The sequence below is a fragment of the Lagopus leucura genome, unplaced genomic scaffold (genome assembly GCF_019238085.1).
Source record: "Lagopus leucura isolate 7727_CA_CO unplaced genomic scaffold, USGS_WTPT01 Super-Scaffold_760, whole genome shotgun sequence".
In the NCBI taxonomy this organism is placed as follows: domain Eukaryota; kingdom Metazoa; phylum Chordata; class Aves; order Galliformes; family Phasianidae; genus Lagopus; species Lagopus leucura.
The window spans coordinates 4,175,869-4,192,891 of record NW_024962257.1 but is presented as its reverse complement, the minus strand read 5'-3'; the positions used below and the strand labels follow the sequence as shown (position 1 = coordinate 4,192,891).

Sequence of the window (17,023 nt, the reverse complement as noted above, 5' to 3'; positions counted from 1 at the left end):
TTATCAAAAGGCTCAGAGTGAGTTCAGTGATCAGAGCCACCCCGCTTTTATCCTTTATTGCTATAACCAGTGTCTTACCAACCTCACCCGGGTAGCAACGACGTGTCACAGCCCTCAGCAAAAGGGCTGAGCCACCGAACCACGACAGAAGAAAAAGCATCCGCATCTCTGCCCCGTGGGCACCCACCTCTCACAGACCACAGTCATCCTCTCCGGAGCCCCCCAGGGGTGGGACGGGGGCTGGTGGCTGTGCAGAGGAGCCCCGCTGGGCAGCCCGGTGGTGTCTCCGCAGGTACTCACTGTAGTTCTTGGAGAGCAGTGTGTAGAGGAAGGGGTTGACGCAGCTGTTGCTGTAGGCCAAGCAGGTCACCAGGAAGTTGATGGGGACGACGGTGGAGCTGCCCCGCTCCCCACGCTCGTGCCAGTAGAGGCTGAAGAGCTGCCACAGCCAGAAGGGAACAAAGCAAGCCCAGTAGGCGAGCACGATGCTGAAGATCATGTACAGCACCTTCTGCTTGGGACAGTGGCTGGTGTGCTTGGCGTGAGCAACAAGAGCCCTTTGGGACCTCCAGTAGGTCCTGGCCAGCTTGGCGTACACGCAGCAGATGGTGACGCCCGGGGCGAGGATGCAGGTGTTGAAGAGGACAGTGAGGTACACCTTGTAAGGCCCCATCCGCCACGTGGGGTGGCACATACGCTTGGTCACCCCGTGGTGGTGGCTGGTGCGCAGGTCGATGAGGATCATGCTGGGCAGGGCAAGGAGGAAGGCCACCAGCCATGCCAGGAAGGCGAGCGCCCGCCGACGGTCCCTTGATCCACGCAGCGTGGCCAGAGGGCGGGCGACGGCCAGGTAGCGCTCAGTGCTCATGATGGTCAGGATGAAGATGCTGGCGTGCATGGTGAGGAGGTCGAGGCTGAAGAGGATCCTGCAGCCCAGGTCTCCGAAGTACCAATCCCGCACGAAGTAGGTGCACACCACGAAAGGGATGGTGGACAGGTAGAGGAGATCGGCCAGGGCCAAGTTGATGATGTAAATGTACATGGAGCCGCTGCGCCTCATGGAGACGGTGGTGACCACCAGCGTGTAGATGTTCCCCGCAGTGCCCACCACGCACATGGTGCCCAGGATGCAGCCCAGGAAGGAGGTGGCCAGGAGGTCGCCGGCACTATCGGACGTGGCGTTGAGGGGGGTGCTGCCATTCTTTGGGTAGCACGGCTCCGGGGTGCATGCGCCCGGCTCCATCCTCACTGCCCCTCTTGCAGCTGGGACGGGACCTCACCAGCAGCCACCCCTGAGGTCACCGCCCTGGAGGGAATCCCAAACTGCAGAACCGCAGCTCCTGGTCGTGTTGTCCCAGTTGCAGCACCGCAGCAGTGGTAGCGCTCAGCTTCAATGTGTGGCTCTCTCTTGCACAGCCTGGAAAAGCCATCCTCCATGCACCCGCCTTCCTGCGGCCGAGGGAGGGCCGAGGCAGGAGTGGAGGTGGGATTTGTCCCTCTGCCCTCAGCGGGGTGGAACACGGCGGCTGCTCCCACTGCCACCCACTGGGATGCTGGCACAGCTCCTCACTGGGAGGGAATTGGGAAAAAAACACTGATTTCTCCATGTCAGAAACTTTTCTCCCTCTTAGAGGATGGGAAGGAGAAAAGAGTGAACAGAGCATCACCTCAACCCCTCCCAGAGCTGATGGCAATGGGAACCTTGCGCTGGCACCCACCCCTGTGGGACCTCCCTTCCCTGTAGCTCCAGCATTAAGGCAGAAGCAAAAAAGCTGCTTTGAGCAGAGACAAAATGAGTGACGCTGCCAGGAAAATGCAGCAGGCTCCTCTGGAGTCACATTAGAAACTTCTGCATCCTTCCAGGTCTGTGCTGCCAGCTGTGCACCCAGGCTGGTTGACTTTGTGCTATGGACTGCACAGAGCAAAAGGGCTCTCCATGGGGCCACGCTCCTTGCAAGAAGGCATTGGGTATCAAAGGGAAATCAGCGCTGCCGGAATGCTCAGTGTCCTCCTGCCCCCAGAGCTGCTCCATCCCCTGGGTACAAAAAGCACAGTGATGGGGTAAGCGAGAGAGGTGCAGGATTGAGGGGTTTAGGAGTGTGTTGGTTTGGGGAGGGGGGACTAGGTGGGATTCTAAAGTGGGGTAATGTGGGAGTGCTGAGGGCTGGAGAGTGCTTGGGAACACTGTGGTAGTGCTGGAAATAGGAAGGGGGGAGGAGGGAGGCTAAAATGGGTCTAGATTAGGAGGAAAAAAGTCTTGAAAAGGCTCTAAATCAAGGGGGAGGAAATCCTAGAAAGGGTCTAAATCTGGGAGAGCGAAGGAAATCCTGGAAGGGTTCTAATTGGAATGGTGTGACGAGAGAGATGTCCTGCAAAGTCTCAGAAATGGGGGAAGAAGGGGAATCCCAGAGAGACCCGAGTGGGGCAGGGGGGCTTGGGACTGCAGCCTCACTTGGCAGGTCACCCCCACAAGGGACACGGGACCTCCATGAGGGACTTGGTGCCCCCCTACATCAGGGCATCTCCGAGCATTTCACGGGACGTTCCTCCCTCCAGAGTTTATGGGTCCCCATACAGATCACAGCCCTCCCGACGGTGCGGCCGTTCTATAGGGTTTCCCGCAAGCCGGCGCCCCGCCGGGCACCACGTGCGCTCCCGTTAGCCCCGCCCCTCCGCGTTGGCCCCGCCCCTCCGCGTTGGCCCCGCCCCCTCCCACCTCCACGCAGCGCCCGGATGGGGGCGGAGCGCTGCTGCCCGGAGGACCGCCCCCCGCGCACTCTATGGTACGTTCTCCGCGACGGGACCGCCGGGTCCGCCCTTCTGTCCCTCTCCTTTCACCCCCTTCTCCAGTTCCCGCCGCTCCACTCTATGGTGCGGGGCGGGGCGGTCACGTGCCGCGCGCAGGCCGGAAGGAGCGGGGCAGCGGCGGCTAAATGGAGCGGGGCCGGCGGGAGGGTGGCGGCCCGGTGAGTAGCGCCCGAGGGAGCGCTCGTGCGGGGCGCCCCGGGAGGCGGCAGAGCGGCGGCGGGCCGGGCGGAGAGGGCTCGTGGCTGCCTCGGCCTCGGCTCCTCGCAGCCTCCGCCGAGCCGGGGCCGTGCTTGGCGCTGCGTGCCCGCTGGGCTGCGGCCCTGTCCCGGGCCCTGTTCCCCGGGCCGGGTTCGGCGCCTCTCTCGTCCCTCCGTGCGGTCGTGAAGACGGCTGTGAGAGGGGAACCCGACCTCCTCAGGGCCGTGTCGCTGAGACCTTTTTGCCCCCGTGCTCTGCGGTCGCGGTGCCGGCCCAGCTCGCAGACGCGCAGTGCTGCTGTGATGGGGGGCTCTGGAGCCGCGCTTCTGTGGGGTGGCTGGGGGGAGGCTGGAGGTCCTGGAGGAAGCACGAGTGGGCCCGGCAGGTTGACCCGTGGCTGTGTGGCTGAGCCTCGGCTGCTTCTGTGTGGCTGCTGGCAGCAGCTGCTCCCACTCAGAAACTCAGCCGTGTGCTTCGCAGTTTGCATTCCGTTGTGACCAGAAGCATCATCGTCTTTGTGTCCTCCGACAACTTATCTGGGATCTCACTGAAGTGCTTTCATACCGGGAGCAGAACGCACGTGGAGCGTGGAGTCCAGCTGTCCCCATTCCCTTCAGCTCCCCAGTGCTCGCCAGGCAGCGCTCAGCCCCTCTGTGAAGCGTTGTCGTGCAGCCCCTGCTTTGGGGCTGATGGTGTTTCGCATTAAAAAAGCTGATATGGTGCTGCCATGCACCTGTACTTCTGTTACAACTGCAGTCTCTTCTTGCGTTTGTTTTGAAGCATGCTGAGTGCTGTGCCACGATCCTGAAGGCAATAGCTGCTTGGCTCCGTCTGTTGGAGCAACTGCAGGAGGTTCCTAACAGCAGCAGCGTGAGATGGGCACCCAGACCAGGGCTGGGTTACAGTGTGCTCCTCCTGCTGCTGGGGAGCACAGAGGGAGGTGTGCACTGCCTGCAACCTGCTGGGGAGAGAAGGGCTGTGTGAGACCATTGCTCTGTGCATGCGAGTCTGCAGTGGTTCCTGGTGTGTTCCTGCACAGCACTGTGCTGTAACAGTGCACAGTGCAAACCGTATGGTGAGCCCCGTGTGTGCATTTACCATTCTCACCTGGCCTCCTCATTTCTAGGGCCGATGCTGCACAAAGCGCTGTTGCCCCTCCTCAGGCCTGTTGTTACAGTGAGCATGTTAATAGGCATCGTGTGCTGGGTGTCTGCGTAGTGGCTAATAAATGGTCATCGCGATGGGAGCTTGTGCCTGGTCTCCCTGGGGCTGGAAGGAGGCTCCCCCACTTCCTGCAGCGTTGCAGCAGCATTCAATGCTGTTTCAGTAACAGGCTCCCCTCTGCCTTTTACTTTCCCTTCCTCAAGCGCTTTCCGGTCAGCCTGCCTGCAGGCATCCTTCTTGGGCAGCTGTCCCCAGCACAGCGGCTGGGCCGGGCTCTGCTGATGACTAGGTATGTTTTGGTTTACAACAAGGTGCTGGCAGTCTGTTGCAGCTGCCCCAGAACTCCAAATTCCACGGCAGGCCGATGCTTTGTCTGCTGGGAATGCAGTGGGCGTTGCTGCCAGCAGTGTGGAACCAGCACTGCCTCTGACAGCTGGGCTCTTAGCGGCCGTGCCTTGTGCTTTGAAGTTGGTCACAAATTGCTAAAAAGTCCCGTGGCAAAACTAGGCGGAGTGCATCTCCAGCACAGCTGGGGAGAGGCAGGAAGTGTGACTGGGGGCTAATTAGCAGCACCTGAGCAGCACAGGCCCCAGTGAGAGGGAAGCAGAGCCCTCTGGGTGCTGCCAGTTGCTGCTGGAGGAGGCTCCCATTCATCCATTCATTTGCAGTGGGTGCCTTTGGGTTTGTTTTTTGGGAGCCGTAGCGAGTGGTTTGCTGGAGTGGTGTGAGCAGGTTGGCTCAGCTGTGGTGTCAGTGCTTGCTAGAGCCACATTCTTTTTGGGATGGTCAGAGCTACACCACTAGTTCTTCATGTCAGGAGCTTGATTTTTTGCACGTGGGTTCAGTCTGGGGATAAAAGTTAAGTCTGTGTTTTAGAGTATTTGAATTCAGACGTTGGCCCCTGTTCCTAAAAGAAAGGCTCTGCTAGCCTCAGTAGTCTGTATGCATGCTGGAGCTTTGTGCACAACTCGCCTTGGTCGATGGATAGATGTGTTTTGAGCTGCCCTGTGTGATATCAACTGCTCTCAGCAGGATCTCTCCCCGCTGTGGCCAGCAGCAAGAAGCGTGCAGCTGATTTAGGACACCAGCAGCAGCCCAGAAAAGAAGTTCATTGCTGTTCTGCTGTGGCAGTTCCTGCACTGGGATGCAGGGAGAGGAGAGGCACTTAGCATCCTGGAAGCTGGAGTGGGTTCTGCTCTCCAAAGCGTGGAGATGGCAGCTGTGTCTCACTGGTGGACATCATTGTGCCCCTGCTGCTTTCCTTTCACTTGTACAGAACGTCAAGTTTAGTTTGGAAACAACTCGAGAGCGATGTCGTTTCCTCAGAGTTGATGCTGAAGAGCTTATGGTGAATTCAGATTTGTACTGATTCTCAGGAAAGCTGAATTGCTGAGGAGTAGGAAATGCTGCTGCTGCTGAGTGACGCCGTTTTCCTGATAGCAGCGCTGCTGTGGTTCCCTGCTGTGTTACAGAGGCACTGAAAGGACCCGATAGAGCTGGGCTGGAAGCAAAGTGGCTGAGCTGAAATAAACCCAGGGGTGTTTGTTGGTGTCAGCATGCCGGGCTCCTGGCTGACCTCCGTGTGAGTGCTCAGAAAAGGGCACTGCTGTAGTACATAAGGTGTGAGCTGTGAGGTTGTTCCTTTTGGAAGCCTCCAGTCCTGGGATGTTTGACACCTGCAGAAGGATGGCTGGAGGTGAGCGTCCAAGTCAGTACACCACCATGGAGCCTGTGGTGGTTTTGAAGCCCTCTGGCTGCTCCCACAGCTCAGGGTGCCTCGGTGCCTTGCAGCCCCCTGCTCTGTGCTGCTCAGTCCCTCGTTACTCATCGAGCAGCGCTGAACCCTTTGAATTCTCTGCTTGCAATAGAAAACCAGGCTGGGCTGGGAACCTGAAGGCATGCGACCCGGCTACTGAGAGTTGCACTTCACTTTCTTTCTTATCTTATAGCTTTTAAAGGTGACATTTGGATTTCCTTAAAAAAGAAAAGAGAAAAGAAAAGCACTACTGAGGATCTGGAGAGGAAATGCTGCATCCTTTCTCCCGGAGCGCTCTGTGAGGTGTAAGTAGCAGAGAATACAGAGCAGAGAAGTGCTCTCACATGCATCCCAGGGCACAGAGGTTGCTAATTTTGTTCTTTTCTGCGTGGCCCCATAGGCTGATAGGGAGGAGGAGGAGGCAGTGCCATCACCACCAGCTGGGCACACACGGGTGCGTGTCACGCCTGCACAGTGTGTCTCTTTCAGATACCAGCACCTCAGTAACGGTGCTGCTCAGAGGGAAGGGCCTTTGGTTGGCATATGTGGGAGGTCAAGGCTTAAAGAAAGAATTGAAACTTGTTCTGGAAGTGACAAAGCTGCAGTTCATGTGGTGCTGTGTGCTCTGTCCCCACTCTCAGACCATAAAGACGTAACAATGTGGTTCTTTAAAGCGATGGCTTGGGAGATGTGAGCCTGAGATGTTGGTTCCATGCAAGTGCTGCCATTGCAAAGTTCTTGGAGCTGCCAGGTGTGCGCTGTCACAGCTTGGGAAATAAAAGCACCTGTTTTAAAACCAGCTCACCTTCCTTAGGAAAGCCCACAGGGAAATCTGCTGCTGTTGTAGGTGGATAAAATAAAGCTAGACAGGTTCCTTTCTATTTGTACTTGGTGATAACAGATGAACTGATGGCAGTGGAGCACTTCCCAGGGTTGTGCCTGAGTGATCCTCTCACCAAATGGCTCAGCCACAAGACTGGGGCTGACTGGGAGCCTGGTAAGCAGGGGAAGCAGTAGTGATGAGAGCAGCTCTGGCTGCATTCTTTTGCCAGGTGTACCCAGTGTCTGTGGTTTCCTCACACACAGCAAACAGAGGCTTTTAGCATTTCTGACCAGCCTTGTTTCAGTTGGGATGAGGCTGCTTGGCATGATAAGCACTGCTAAGCTCTCCCTGCTTCTGCTGGGCAGCTGTTACAAGGAGCAGCTCCCAGCAGATTGAACCTTTTGAAATGTTTCACTGAAAGCTTAGCAGTAGGTCAGGAAGAGTTTATTTTGCAGTGCTGTTTTTTTTTTTCTTAAGGGCTGAGTTTTAGCTTTTCGGTTTGCTGCTTGTCACAAGCCATGCATTATTTAAGCAGCTTCTCTTTGTTTTAGCAGCTTGAGAGGAGCCAGAACCTCACCTTGCTCGAAGGCGACCAGAAGCCACGGTGCTGCCTGCAGGCAGAAAGCAGGAATTGATGCTCTTCTGTCAACATAGGTGAGCAGCAGTGGTGTTGCTGTATGGGGGGAGAGGCTGAAACACACTTAATGCTGCTGACATCTCTTCCAAGTTGCTCTTTTTTTTTTTTCCCCCCTCCATTTGGTCGGGGTTTCTATTCCAACCTCCCCTGCAGTGCTTCCTGCACGTCCTGCTGCCTTGAGCTAGAGCCAGAAAAGAGCACTTTGTGTCTGCTCCCATCTTGGGTATGTGGGAGTTCAAGATTTCAAACGCTCTAAGTGGGAAAAAGTAGGCTACGCTGTGTCAGGGAGGAGAGATCCCCCTCGACTGTTGCTTTAAATCCCAGCACCATCTGAAGATGCTTTTTACAGCACAAACAGAAGGTGGAGGGAGCCTGCTCGGGTTCTGCTCCAATTCCTGCAAGCCAGAAACTTCTGCCTGTGCTGGGAGTTGGAATAGATGCACCGTGCTGCTGCCTGCTATTTTTAGGTTAGGCTAAAAATACGAAACGTGGTGGTTGTGGGGATTTTGAGTGGGATTGGGGACTCATGTGTAAGCAATCAGCCTGCACCTGTGACCTGCTTTTACATCCCAGCAGCAGAACTGTCTGCTTGGGGTGGCTGGGAGCAGCGCCTTTGGAGAGGGCACATCTGTGTGTGTGTGCCTGGGAGGTGTGCATGCCTTCAGCTGTCAGGCCTTCCTTTTAAAATAGCTCTTGTATCCTGCCCTTGTGTTGTGAGGCTGATAGTTGTGCTGGGACTCTGTGGTAGGTAGCTTTATAAACAGGCATAAAAGTCACAGAGGTGGTGTGAGATAGCTTCTTTCCATGTGCCTTGCTTGCCTTCGTTGTGTTGTTTACATAGGGCAGCCCCCTGGGTTGGCTTTGATCTTGTTAGCTCACTTTCTTTGCAGCCTGATGCCATACAAGTGAAAAAGTTGTGATTGTGTCACTGGACAGAAGTGGCCGTGCCAGTGGGTGCTGTTCTGTGGACCTTTGGGTGATGTGCAGGGGGCACTCAGCCTGTGATCCTGAGCTTCTTTACAGAGCATTTCCTGCACCTCTTCTTTGATGCTGAAGGAACCAGTTGCTCTCTGGATGAACCTGAGCTGCCGATGGAGAACGGTGTCTGAGTGCCAAGTGGGAAGGGCAGTGGGTTAGCTCAGCACCTCCCAGTCCTTTGCTCCCTCCCCCTTCACTGGGGTGGGGGAGAGAATTGAAGGGAAAAAAGGGTAAACGCATGGGTTGAGATAAAGACAGTTTAATGGAACAAAAAAAGGAAAGAAAAATAATGATGGGATGTGCAGAACAAATGGCACACAACGTGGCTGCCCCCACCTGCGGAGCAGTGCCCAGCTGGTGCCCAGGTTCCTCAGCTCTGTGTAAGCACTGAGCAGCAAGAGCCAAAATATGGGTGTTGTCAGCTCTGTGCTCAGCCTCAGCCCACAGCACAGAGCTGCTGGGAAGGAAGATAACAGCCCCAGCTGGAGCCAGGACAGCGCAGGGCAGTCGGTGTTGGCCGACCCACGAGCTGAGCTCTGATGCTGCGTGCTGTATGGGGAGAGGATCTGTGCCACTGAGCTCTGCAGAGCAGATCTGAGCAGACACCTGTCTAGCCTCTGTCTGCACATTGGATGCTGCAGGGCTGATTTGTGGCTTTTCCCTTCCCAGCCAGCCTCAGAGCAATCCCTTGCTGTGTGATGACTCGAGCAGTGGCATTGCCCTGTGCAGTGCATTGCTCCCAGCGTGGTGGGGCTGAGGTGAGCTCTGCAAGGAGTGCTGTGCAGGACCTGCCTGCAGGACTGGTGGGCATGGCTGCGCCTGGCTGGCTGCAGGGGCCTGGGTGCTATTCCTGACGCTGCCTCTCGCCTGCTGGCTGACCTTGGCTGTGCTGCTCCTTTCAGTGCTTCCATTTCTCTATCTTGTAAGTGGTGAGAACAACATTGATCTTGTTTTTCTAAAGCACTTGGAGGGCTGAGGATGGGAAAGTGGCAAGGCAAAGTGATAGATATTCACAAGTGCCAGGCAAATGGAACTGGAATAATGTGGATGTGACCTTTTAAAAAGGACAGTGCTTTCAGCAGGCGTGCTTACTGATAGCATGTGGGAGTGGGGCAGCACTTCTGCACCTCTCTGACCATCAAAGTGCCACTCAGAGCAAGGCTTGCTTCTCCTTGCACATAAGGCAGAGGCTGAGGAACCTTGTGGAAATAACCCCAAGGTCTTGGTTCTGCAGGAGATGTGTGTTCCTGTTTTTTCAGAATGGGGATGAACAGTTCCTGGGGGGGAATACGTATGTTTAAGTTCATAGCGTGCATCTGAACAGGTTTTGTCATGCTGTGCCAGCTGCAAATCCCGCTCCCTGCAGGGGAAGCTAAGCAGAATGATGAGGAGGGATTTACACTGCTTTTGTGTACCAGCAAAAGGATTTTAGAGCAGACCCACCATTTTCTTCCAATGTATGCAGCAGTAAATATTTAATAATACAGATTCCTCAATGCTTCAACAATGAGATGAATACTTGTCAATACAAAGGCCTCCTTTTGTGTTCCAGTGACCAAATATTGCTCCAACTTCAGTCTGTAACAACTGGAGCTGAGAGCAGTGGGCTGTCAGAGCACAGAATGGAAACGTGCTGTTCAGGTTGCAGTGATGCATCCCATCCTGGAGCCCTGCATGGCGCTGGGCTGCGAGCGGGTGGCTGGCAGAGCTCAGTCCCAAAAGCTCTGTCCTGGAAAGGAGTCACATCCCTTGTGTGTCTCTCTGGTTTGGGAGCAGGTGGTGTGTCCTGGAACCTCCAGCAGATTGTAATAGAGGAGGGGCTGTGTCGTAAAGCAGGCAGGGCTGTTCTTCAGAACAGCAGATGATGGTGGTGCAGTGTTTCCTGTAAGTGCTGCCTTCCCTGGGCCTGGTCACACGCTGCCCTTGGGGTGCAGCTTCTTTCCAAGGGTCAGTGCCTGAATGGCATAAGATGAGCATCCCTGATTGCTCTGTAGCCCCAGTTCAGCCTTCACACAGGGCACTGAGGCTTTGGGGTGGTTGTCTCCATTCCAGCAGCACCTCGCTTTGCATTCGCCTTCTTTGCAGCCCAGCTTTCAGATCTGCTGGGGCTCTGATGCCCACTGGGGCTCTGATGGCCACATTTCCTGGGTTCATGCTGTGGCACGATCTGTTCCCTGCACTGGTGCTGGCTGTGGAGGCCGCAGAGCCCAGGACACACAGCTCTGCTCCGAAGCTTTCACTCCTCTTACCAGCAGGTGGTGGCAGAAACACTGCTCTGAGTTTTTGACTTCTTGGAAACAGAAAACAGTCTTTGAGGGTCTGAGTGTTGGCTGGGCAGAGCTGCATCGCCCTCCTGCAGCTGCACAGCTCTGAGCATCTCTATGCTCTCCTCCCCTGTGGGTCTGGTTGTGCTCCGCAGCCGTGCTGTACTGAAAGTCAGAACTGAAACTGAAACACGCTTTACTCTCCTCTGTTTTTGTCTTCTAGTTCCTCACACTTGCCTGAGTGCCATGCGTGGGCCTTGATGCTTCTAAGAACAGCTGTTGAAAATGGCAGAGAGAGCTGGGAATGAAGAAGCAGTTCACCTAAGCAGCTTCCATAGCCACAGAGGGAAAGGTGAGCATTGGTACTTCCTGGAGTCACAGTTGTACAGCCCTGCTTACCAGCAGCAGGAATAATAGGTATTAAATGTGCAGGGGTGTTGTTAATAGAGAACTGCTAGTGATTTGTCTCCTCTTGACACACTGCTGTTTTATTTAATTTTCTGTAGATAGTTGCAAAGCCTCTCAATTTATGCTGGCATGCAACATGTTTGGCTCTTGCCTCTCTGGTGTTGCCCTGCCTTAAGGCAGAGTGCTGACTGCTTGGCTCTGCAGAGGAGCTCCAGCAGATCTGAGGGGCTCGTGGTGTTCCACCCTTTCACAATCTGATAGGAAAGAGGTGAGCTTTCAGATCAGCACTTTGAGTGCAGTTCAGAACGGCTCTTTCTCGGTATGGCTGAAAGGTGAGGTGGTTCTTTATTGATTTCCTGCAGAGTTTCAGAAGTGTAAACCAAAGCGTTGTGTCAAGTCATAGGGAAAGCGTGGGTGCGTGCTGCTCAGGCACTGCAGAAACCCTTTGCTTCTGGCTGGTGCTTCCCTCCCTGGTTCCAGCAGCTTTGCTCAGTAGCACCTTTACACTTGTGACAAACCTTGAGGACTGTCATCTAATAGCAGGATATCATCTGCACTCTCAAGCAGGAGCCCTATCTCAGGCTCTCATACGGTGCTCCCACAAAGTCACTCTTTGAGAAGATGTCACATTGCACACGGAACGTTATCTGTCCTCTAGAATGTACTGCACATTAATAAAAGAAAACGTGTGGTGCCCGAGATACTGAGAGTTCAGGGTATCTCTCTAAAAATTACTCTGTACATGAATTACTGGGGACAGTTTTTGCAGCAGCTTGACTCATGCTAATGCTTAGGATGGAAGAATCTCTGCACAGAAGCGTTTCAGGCATATGGCAGTGTGATCTCTTGACCTACGGTTTTTTTGCAAGGCTTTGCTCTGGGGATCATAGGAGTGGCTGTGACCTCAAAGTGTTTTTTTCTTGTTGCTGCAAAGCAAATGTGAGGATTGCTTTTGCAGATGTCTTGGTAATTTGCAAGCAGCTAACATGACTTACCTTGCTACAGACCGAGTAAACCGCAGGGATGAAGGTCTTATCACAATATCAGATTCCTCGGATGAAGAATTACCTTTGCAGGAAACACCAGCAGAGCAGCAGCGGGATGATGATGATGATGAAGATGTGGTCATCTTGGCAGAGGTAATTTGTCATTTTTGTGTGTGTTGCTGCTTGATTCATAGCCTTTATAACCAACTCACGTACAGATACCTAATGTAGTCCTGTGGGAGTCCTGCCTAGCTGAAGTGGCTTCATTGGGATCTCTGAAATGAGTGTTGATATGAGAACATTTTGCTGGGTTTGAGTTTTTAATCATGTTTTGGGCACAAGAGAGGAGAACTAGATTGTTAGCAGCATAGTACTTGAAGTTCTACTTAACTTTTGGAAACTAGAGCCTCCTTAATCCAGAAAGGTAAGTGGAGAAGTGAATTTGTGCCTTAGAATGCAGGTGTTCAAAACCTGCACCTGGCTTAACCTTGTGTCCTTCAGCTGTGCAGTTCAGAGCACATCCCAATTTTCTGTTAGGGTAACCAGAGGCATTGAGGAAGTGGGTTGCAAAGACACTTTTCTGTTTCTTACTTGAAAACAGTGGCAAAGAATCTTCAAACAAATCTTCAAACTCTACTTGTATTCAGCAGTCTTGCCAGAGGCAGGAGCTAGGCCAGAGATGAACGTTTTGAGCTTCGGTTCCTGCTGCCTGTACAAACGATTTGCTGAGGTGCAAACGCCATCAGTTTGCTTTTACTTCTCAGACCATCTGGGAATGAAGTGAGGATTGGAGTGAGCTCTGGGAGTTATTCCAGTGCTGAGAGCCCCGTGTATCTCCAGTTCTGCTGAGTATTCTCTTATAACTAGTGCGCTCTTAGCACCTGGGGGCAGACCATAGAGTGCAGTGAAACAAAGATATCTGGGTGGTAGTTTTATGCTTTATTACACTCGCTGCTTAACTGCCTTTTCATCAGTTTCCTGTCAGAAATCTGGAGAGATGCAAAAGATCATTTGGAACAAGGATTCCGATGAGTAGAGAAGAACTTCTACTTATTCTCCTCTGTCTTCGTTTTAGACCTCCAAGCATCAGCAGTTCGTGCGTCCCAACGTCATCAGACCTGCTGCTCGGTGGCAGGGTGCAAACGCTGTGGGAGAAGGAGGATCTAAAAATGCTGTAGGGCCTTTGGGGAGCGTGTGTGTGCAGGATGACATCTCAGCTCTGCTGTGCCAGAAAGACCACGGGGCGCTGAGCAGTGCTGGACCAAGCAAGGAGGAGAGTGTGAACTTTGCCTTGCAGCAGCCGGGGCCACCTGAGCTGAATGGCCCCAGGTCTGAACTTACGAGCGACCCTGAGCCTGGCCTGAGTTTGTTTCCAGCAGTAATAACGAGTCCGCAGCTTGTTAACAGGGAATTTGTTAGTCTGGGGAAAGCAGAGTTTCCACCACCGCAAAGGGAAAAGGTGGAAGCCCAGGGCTGGCAAGGGGAGGACTTAAAGGCAGAGCTCTCGCAGAGCATCGATGGAACAGCTGCTGCAACCACCACAGAGCAGGAGATCCAGGACAGCAGCCCGCCGGGTCCCCCCTGCCTGCAGCCTCTGGACACGGAGCCGCGCGCTGTGCTCAATGGCTGTGCTCCACAGCAGGGGCAGCCCGAGGCAGGCTCAGCATCTCTGAGGGCCTATGGAGAGGAGGCTCCAGGGCCGGCCTTTCCCAGACCGGAGCCACAGCAGGATGGCATTCCGGGTCCTGCTTCACCACAGCCGGCACATCCACCAGAGGAGACCAGGGGACAGCAGGCAACAGACAACGAGCAGCCCGGCCCTGCCTTCCCAGCGCAGGGCTCGCATGAACTCGGGTCCAGCAGCGTGCCAGAACAAGGGGCTGCGGGGCAGGAGGACCAGGACTTCACTGCCCTGCTCATCAGAGAGACAGTAAGTCGTTCCATTTTGCATTCGTGTTGCTTTCAGATGGTTTTGTCAAGGCGTGCGGCGTTGCGTGTGCTCAAAGCACGACTCCTGCTTACTTCAGCTGCAGGTCCTCCTCGCTCTGGCTGAGGCTCAGCGACACGCAATGTGAGTGTGCAGTGAGCAGTCTTGGAAAACTTTGGTTTAAAGAGATTAACCCCATTGCTGCGGCAGCAGTGATGAATGGATGTGAATCCCGATGGTGTTTGCTTTGGGGTGGGCTGTTGGTTGGCCAGGAAAATGGAGCAGAACTGCATGGAGTGCGTTGGGGTGCAGTGAGGCAAAGTGACACAGGGCCACTCTCTATCCCTGTGGTATGTTTAGCTTGGGCAGCACGGTGAGCATTACAAAAACAGCAGGAAACAGTGCTTGGTGATGCTTTGCATCTGGTGGTTCCCCTCTCCTCTGGCATACAGTCATTGCACTGCCTGCTAGGCAGAAAGGCTCTCTTTTGATACTTTATGGATTATTTTTTTTAATGTTTTTTATTTCTTATCTTTTACGACTCTGTTGCATCTTACTGTATGTTAATTTCGTCTGGGGAAACCAAGACTGAGAAAATACTGTTACTCTCCAAGTAGCACGCTATCAGCACTCACTTTTCAGAGTAAGACCTTGGTGACTGCTGACCTGCTCTAAGAGAAGGATGAGTACATACTTGTTACAGTTACACTGATCAGGTTGCTTCACAACCCTGACCAGTTCAGTTTTGCAAAGCCAAGTACCCTCTGGTGCAACCAATTGCAGTACCATGTGGAAACCCAATGAGAGAGCACTAAAGGGCTCTTGGCTACATGATGCCAGTAAAGGTTTGTTGTCTGCTCTGCTCTCGTCGGGAGTCTGTGTGTGGTTTCATTTCCCTCTTGCTTTGGAATGTGTTCCAGCACACAAGGTCAGAACCCCTTATCTTCCATCTGGGGGGTATGTGTTAACTTTGCTCATGTTGTAGTTTGTACCCGTGTGCCTCTCCTCTTTCCATCCACCCTGCGCACTCGTAAGGCCAGGCACTCACAGCCACTCACACCACTACCTGTGCTCACATAAAAAAGAGCTATTAGTTCTCCTGTGGAGCCAGGAGAGCCAGCAGCTTGCAGTATCCAGGCTGTATGAATATAATCAGTCTCTTGGATCCCATTTTAGCCCTCGTTTCGGGAGCATGCTAGATAACTACCCATGCATTTATCTCTGCCTCTGGTGCTGTTGCAAGGTTGTGCTATGCAGCTCCTCCAATACCTGTATAACCCTTAGCTTTTCCTACTGTAGGAAGCGAGATTTCCAGATGTGAGGAAGGAATATATTGAAGAGCTAATCAGCATCAAGGACTGCTATGACTTAAATGTGTAAGTATGGATCAGAGAGCTGGGGTGCACCATAAAGCAGCTTGGCTGCAGTCACACTTCCATTTCCTTCCTGCTAATAATGCTGTTGAGTGTATCCAGGCTGGAGTCAGCACTATGCTGGTAGTGCCAAAAAGCATGGATTTCTTTTTTAAATGTGTAATAGAGCTATTCTTAAAGCCTGTATGATTCTGGCATCATGCTGCAGCTTTGCTTTTTAAGATAATTTGCATGTTCTGTTAACTAGTTATTTGAAGATTTAAAGCTATGACATATCATCTCTTCCTGTTACCAGACTTGTTAGAGGTGAGTGTCAGAAATAGGGGTTGGCTTCTGTAGAATATAGCTCAGAGGTGAGTTGGTGAATTTTGAATTGTATGAATCAATTTCCTACTTAATTTCCTGCCTCTTCCTGCCTTCTTCCAGATAAAAACTGACACTGGTCTGGACTTCTTCATTTGATGCCATGATGTTGGTTTTTATCCCCTTGAGTAGCAGTTGGTATCATTTGAGTTCCTCTCAAACCACCTTTTGCAGATAAACACATTTGAGGACTAGTAGGATTTATTCCAGGTCTCTGCTGATGGACAGATTTTGGTCAAATTGAGCAGAAATATGAGCCAAGGAGGGAAGTAAAAGCAATGAGAAATCACCCCGAGGTCTGCTGCTTGTACCAGCAACTCCAGGCTCCTTGTTAAGAAATGTTTTTGGTATCTCTGAGAGTCACGCTAGAATCAAAAGACTAAAACAAGTCCTTTACCTTGTTGATAAGTTACAACATCTCCCCACCCTGGTGAGTAAAGCTTTGCAGCTGAAGAGTGAGAGATTGTGTGTGTTGGCACCAGAAGCTCAGGGGAAGGGCAGTGTGGGGTAAATGATGGCTGACGTTGGGTGGCCCCACTCTTCTCTCTGTAACTGTCACTGAAACACTTTCAGTGTAGTTATTACATGACCAAAATGAAGAGCAAGTGTTGGTTGCCATAGGATTCACTCTATCTTGTGTGGATCTGATGCCTTTAGCATCGGAACCATAGTTAGCAGTATTCAAGTATGTGAGGCTTACTGGATGTAAATGAGTGGCAAGGAGCTAAGCCCAATTAATGGAATCATGCTTAGATTTCTTATCCCTTTACCTGTGTTGTGAAATCATGCCTTGGGAGAAACGCTGCTTGGTTAGGAAATGATCAGGCTGCAGCTCTTCTCCTTTTCTGGAAGTGCTTTCCCTGCAGCAGAGACGTGCTGAGCACGAGAAGCTCTCAGGTGCCTGTGCTGGGCACTTGGCAGTGGGTGGCTGTGCTGGAAGTGCAGGAGGCACACAGCACTCATCCCTGGGCTGTTGAAGTTAGGTGTGTGGCTGCAGGACCCTCTCAGGGATTGTGTGCAAAAGCCGTTCTTGTATCCTGCAGGGATTTAGTGAAGCCTGGTGGAATTAAATCCCGGCTTCTGTAAGTCTTAATGCGTTCCTTCCCTTTTTGCTCCCGGAATGTCTTCTCTGCTATTGTGTGCTGCAGAACCAGGGAGATGAAAAGGTGCTTACAGGCTGCCCTGCAGGCTGCCCACAGTGTCTGCTCAGCGGCGCGTGGCGGACTTACTGGATGATAAAGATTTCTTCCCCATATTTTTATTCCTTTAACCAAACTGTCTTTTGAATTGTCACCGTGTCTTTTGTATCGGAACAAATGGGTCGTGGCACTGGGCAGC

The 17,023-nt window shown here is 52.9% G+C and overlaps 2 protein-coding genes across 5 annotated transcripts in view; one reads left to right on the top strand and one right to left on the bottom strand.

Moving 5' to 3' along the window:
* Positions 1-190: 190 nt before the first annotated feature.
* On the bottom strand, positions 191-1,243 carry LOC122176049 (urotensin-2 receptor-like). Its single transcript, XM_042864258.1, has one exon. It carries the CDS (start codon positions 1,241-1,243, stop codon positions 191-193), a length of 1,053 nt encoding a protein of 350 aa, XP_042720192.1.
* A 1,496-nt stretch (positions 1,244-2,739) lies between these two features.
* Positions 2,740-17,023, top strand: part of RNF216 (ring finger protein 216) — a 62,858-nt gene continuing 48,574 nt past the window's right edge. For 2 of the 4 annotated variants that reach the window (XM_042864303.1, XM_042864300.1), the window contains exons 1-7: positions 2,883-2,966; positions 6,120-6,231; positions 7,301-7,403; positions 10,852-10,980; positions 12,042-12,175; positions 13,098-13,952; positions 15,249-15,325. In XM_042864303.1, coding sequence (XP_042720237.1) covers positions 10,914-10,980; positions 12,042-12,175; positions 13,098-13,952; positions 15,249-15,325 — 1,133 coding nt within the window. In that variant the 5' untranslated portion in view covers positions 2,883-2,966; positions 6,120-6,231; positions 7,301-7,403; positions 10,852-10,913. Of the gene's footprint in view, positions 2,784-2,882; positions 2,967-6,119; positions 6,232-7,300; positions 7,404-10,851; positions 10,981-12,041; positions 12,176-13,097; positions 13,953-15,248; positions 15,326-17,023 lie in introns of those variants that run through there. The other 2 variants (XM_042864302.1, XM_042864301.1) reach the window with 2 other exon arrangements.

Excerpts from the sequence above, each read along its gene's own strand:
- LOC122176049 (XM_042864258.1), bottom strand. The coding sequence starts at position 1,243 with ATGGAGCCGGGCGCATGCACCCCGGAGCCGTGCTACCCAAAGAATGGC.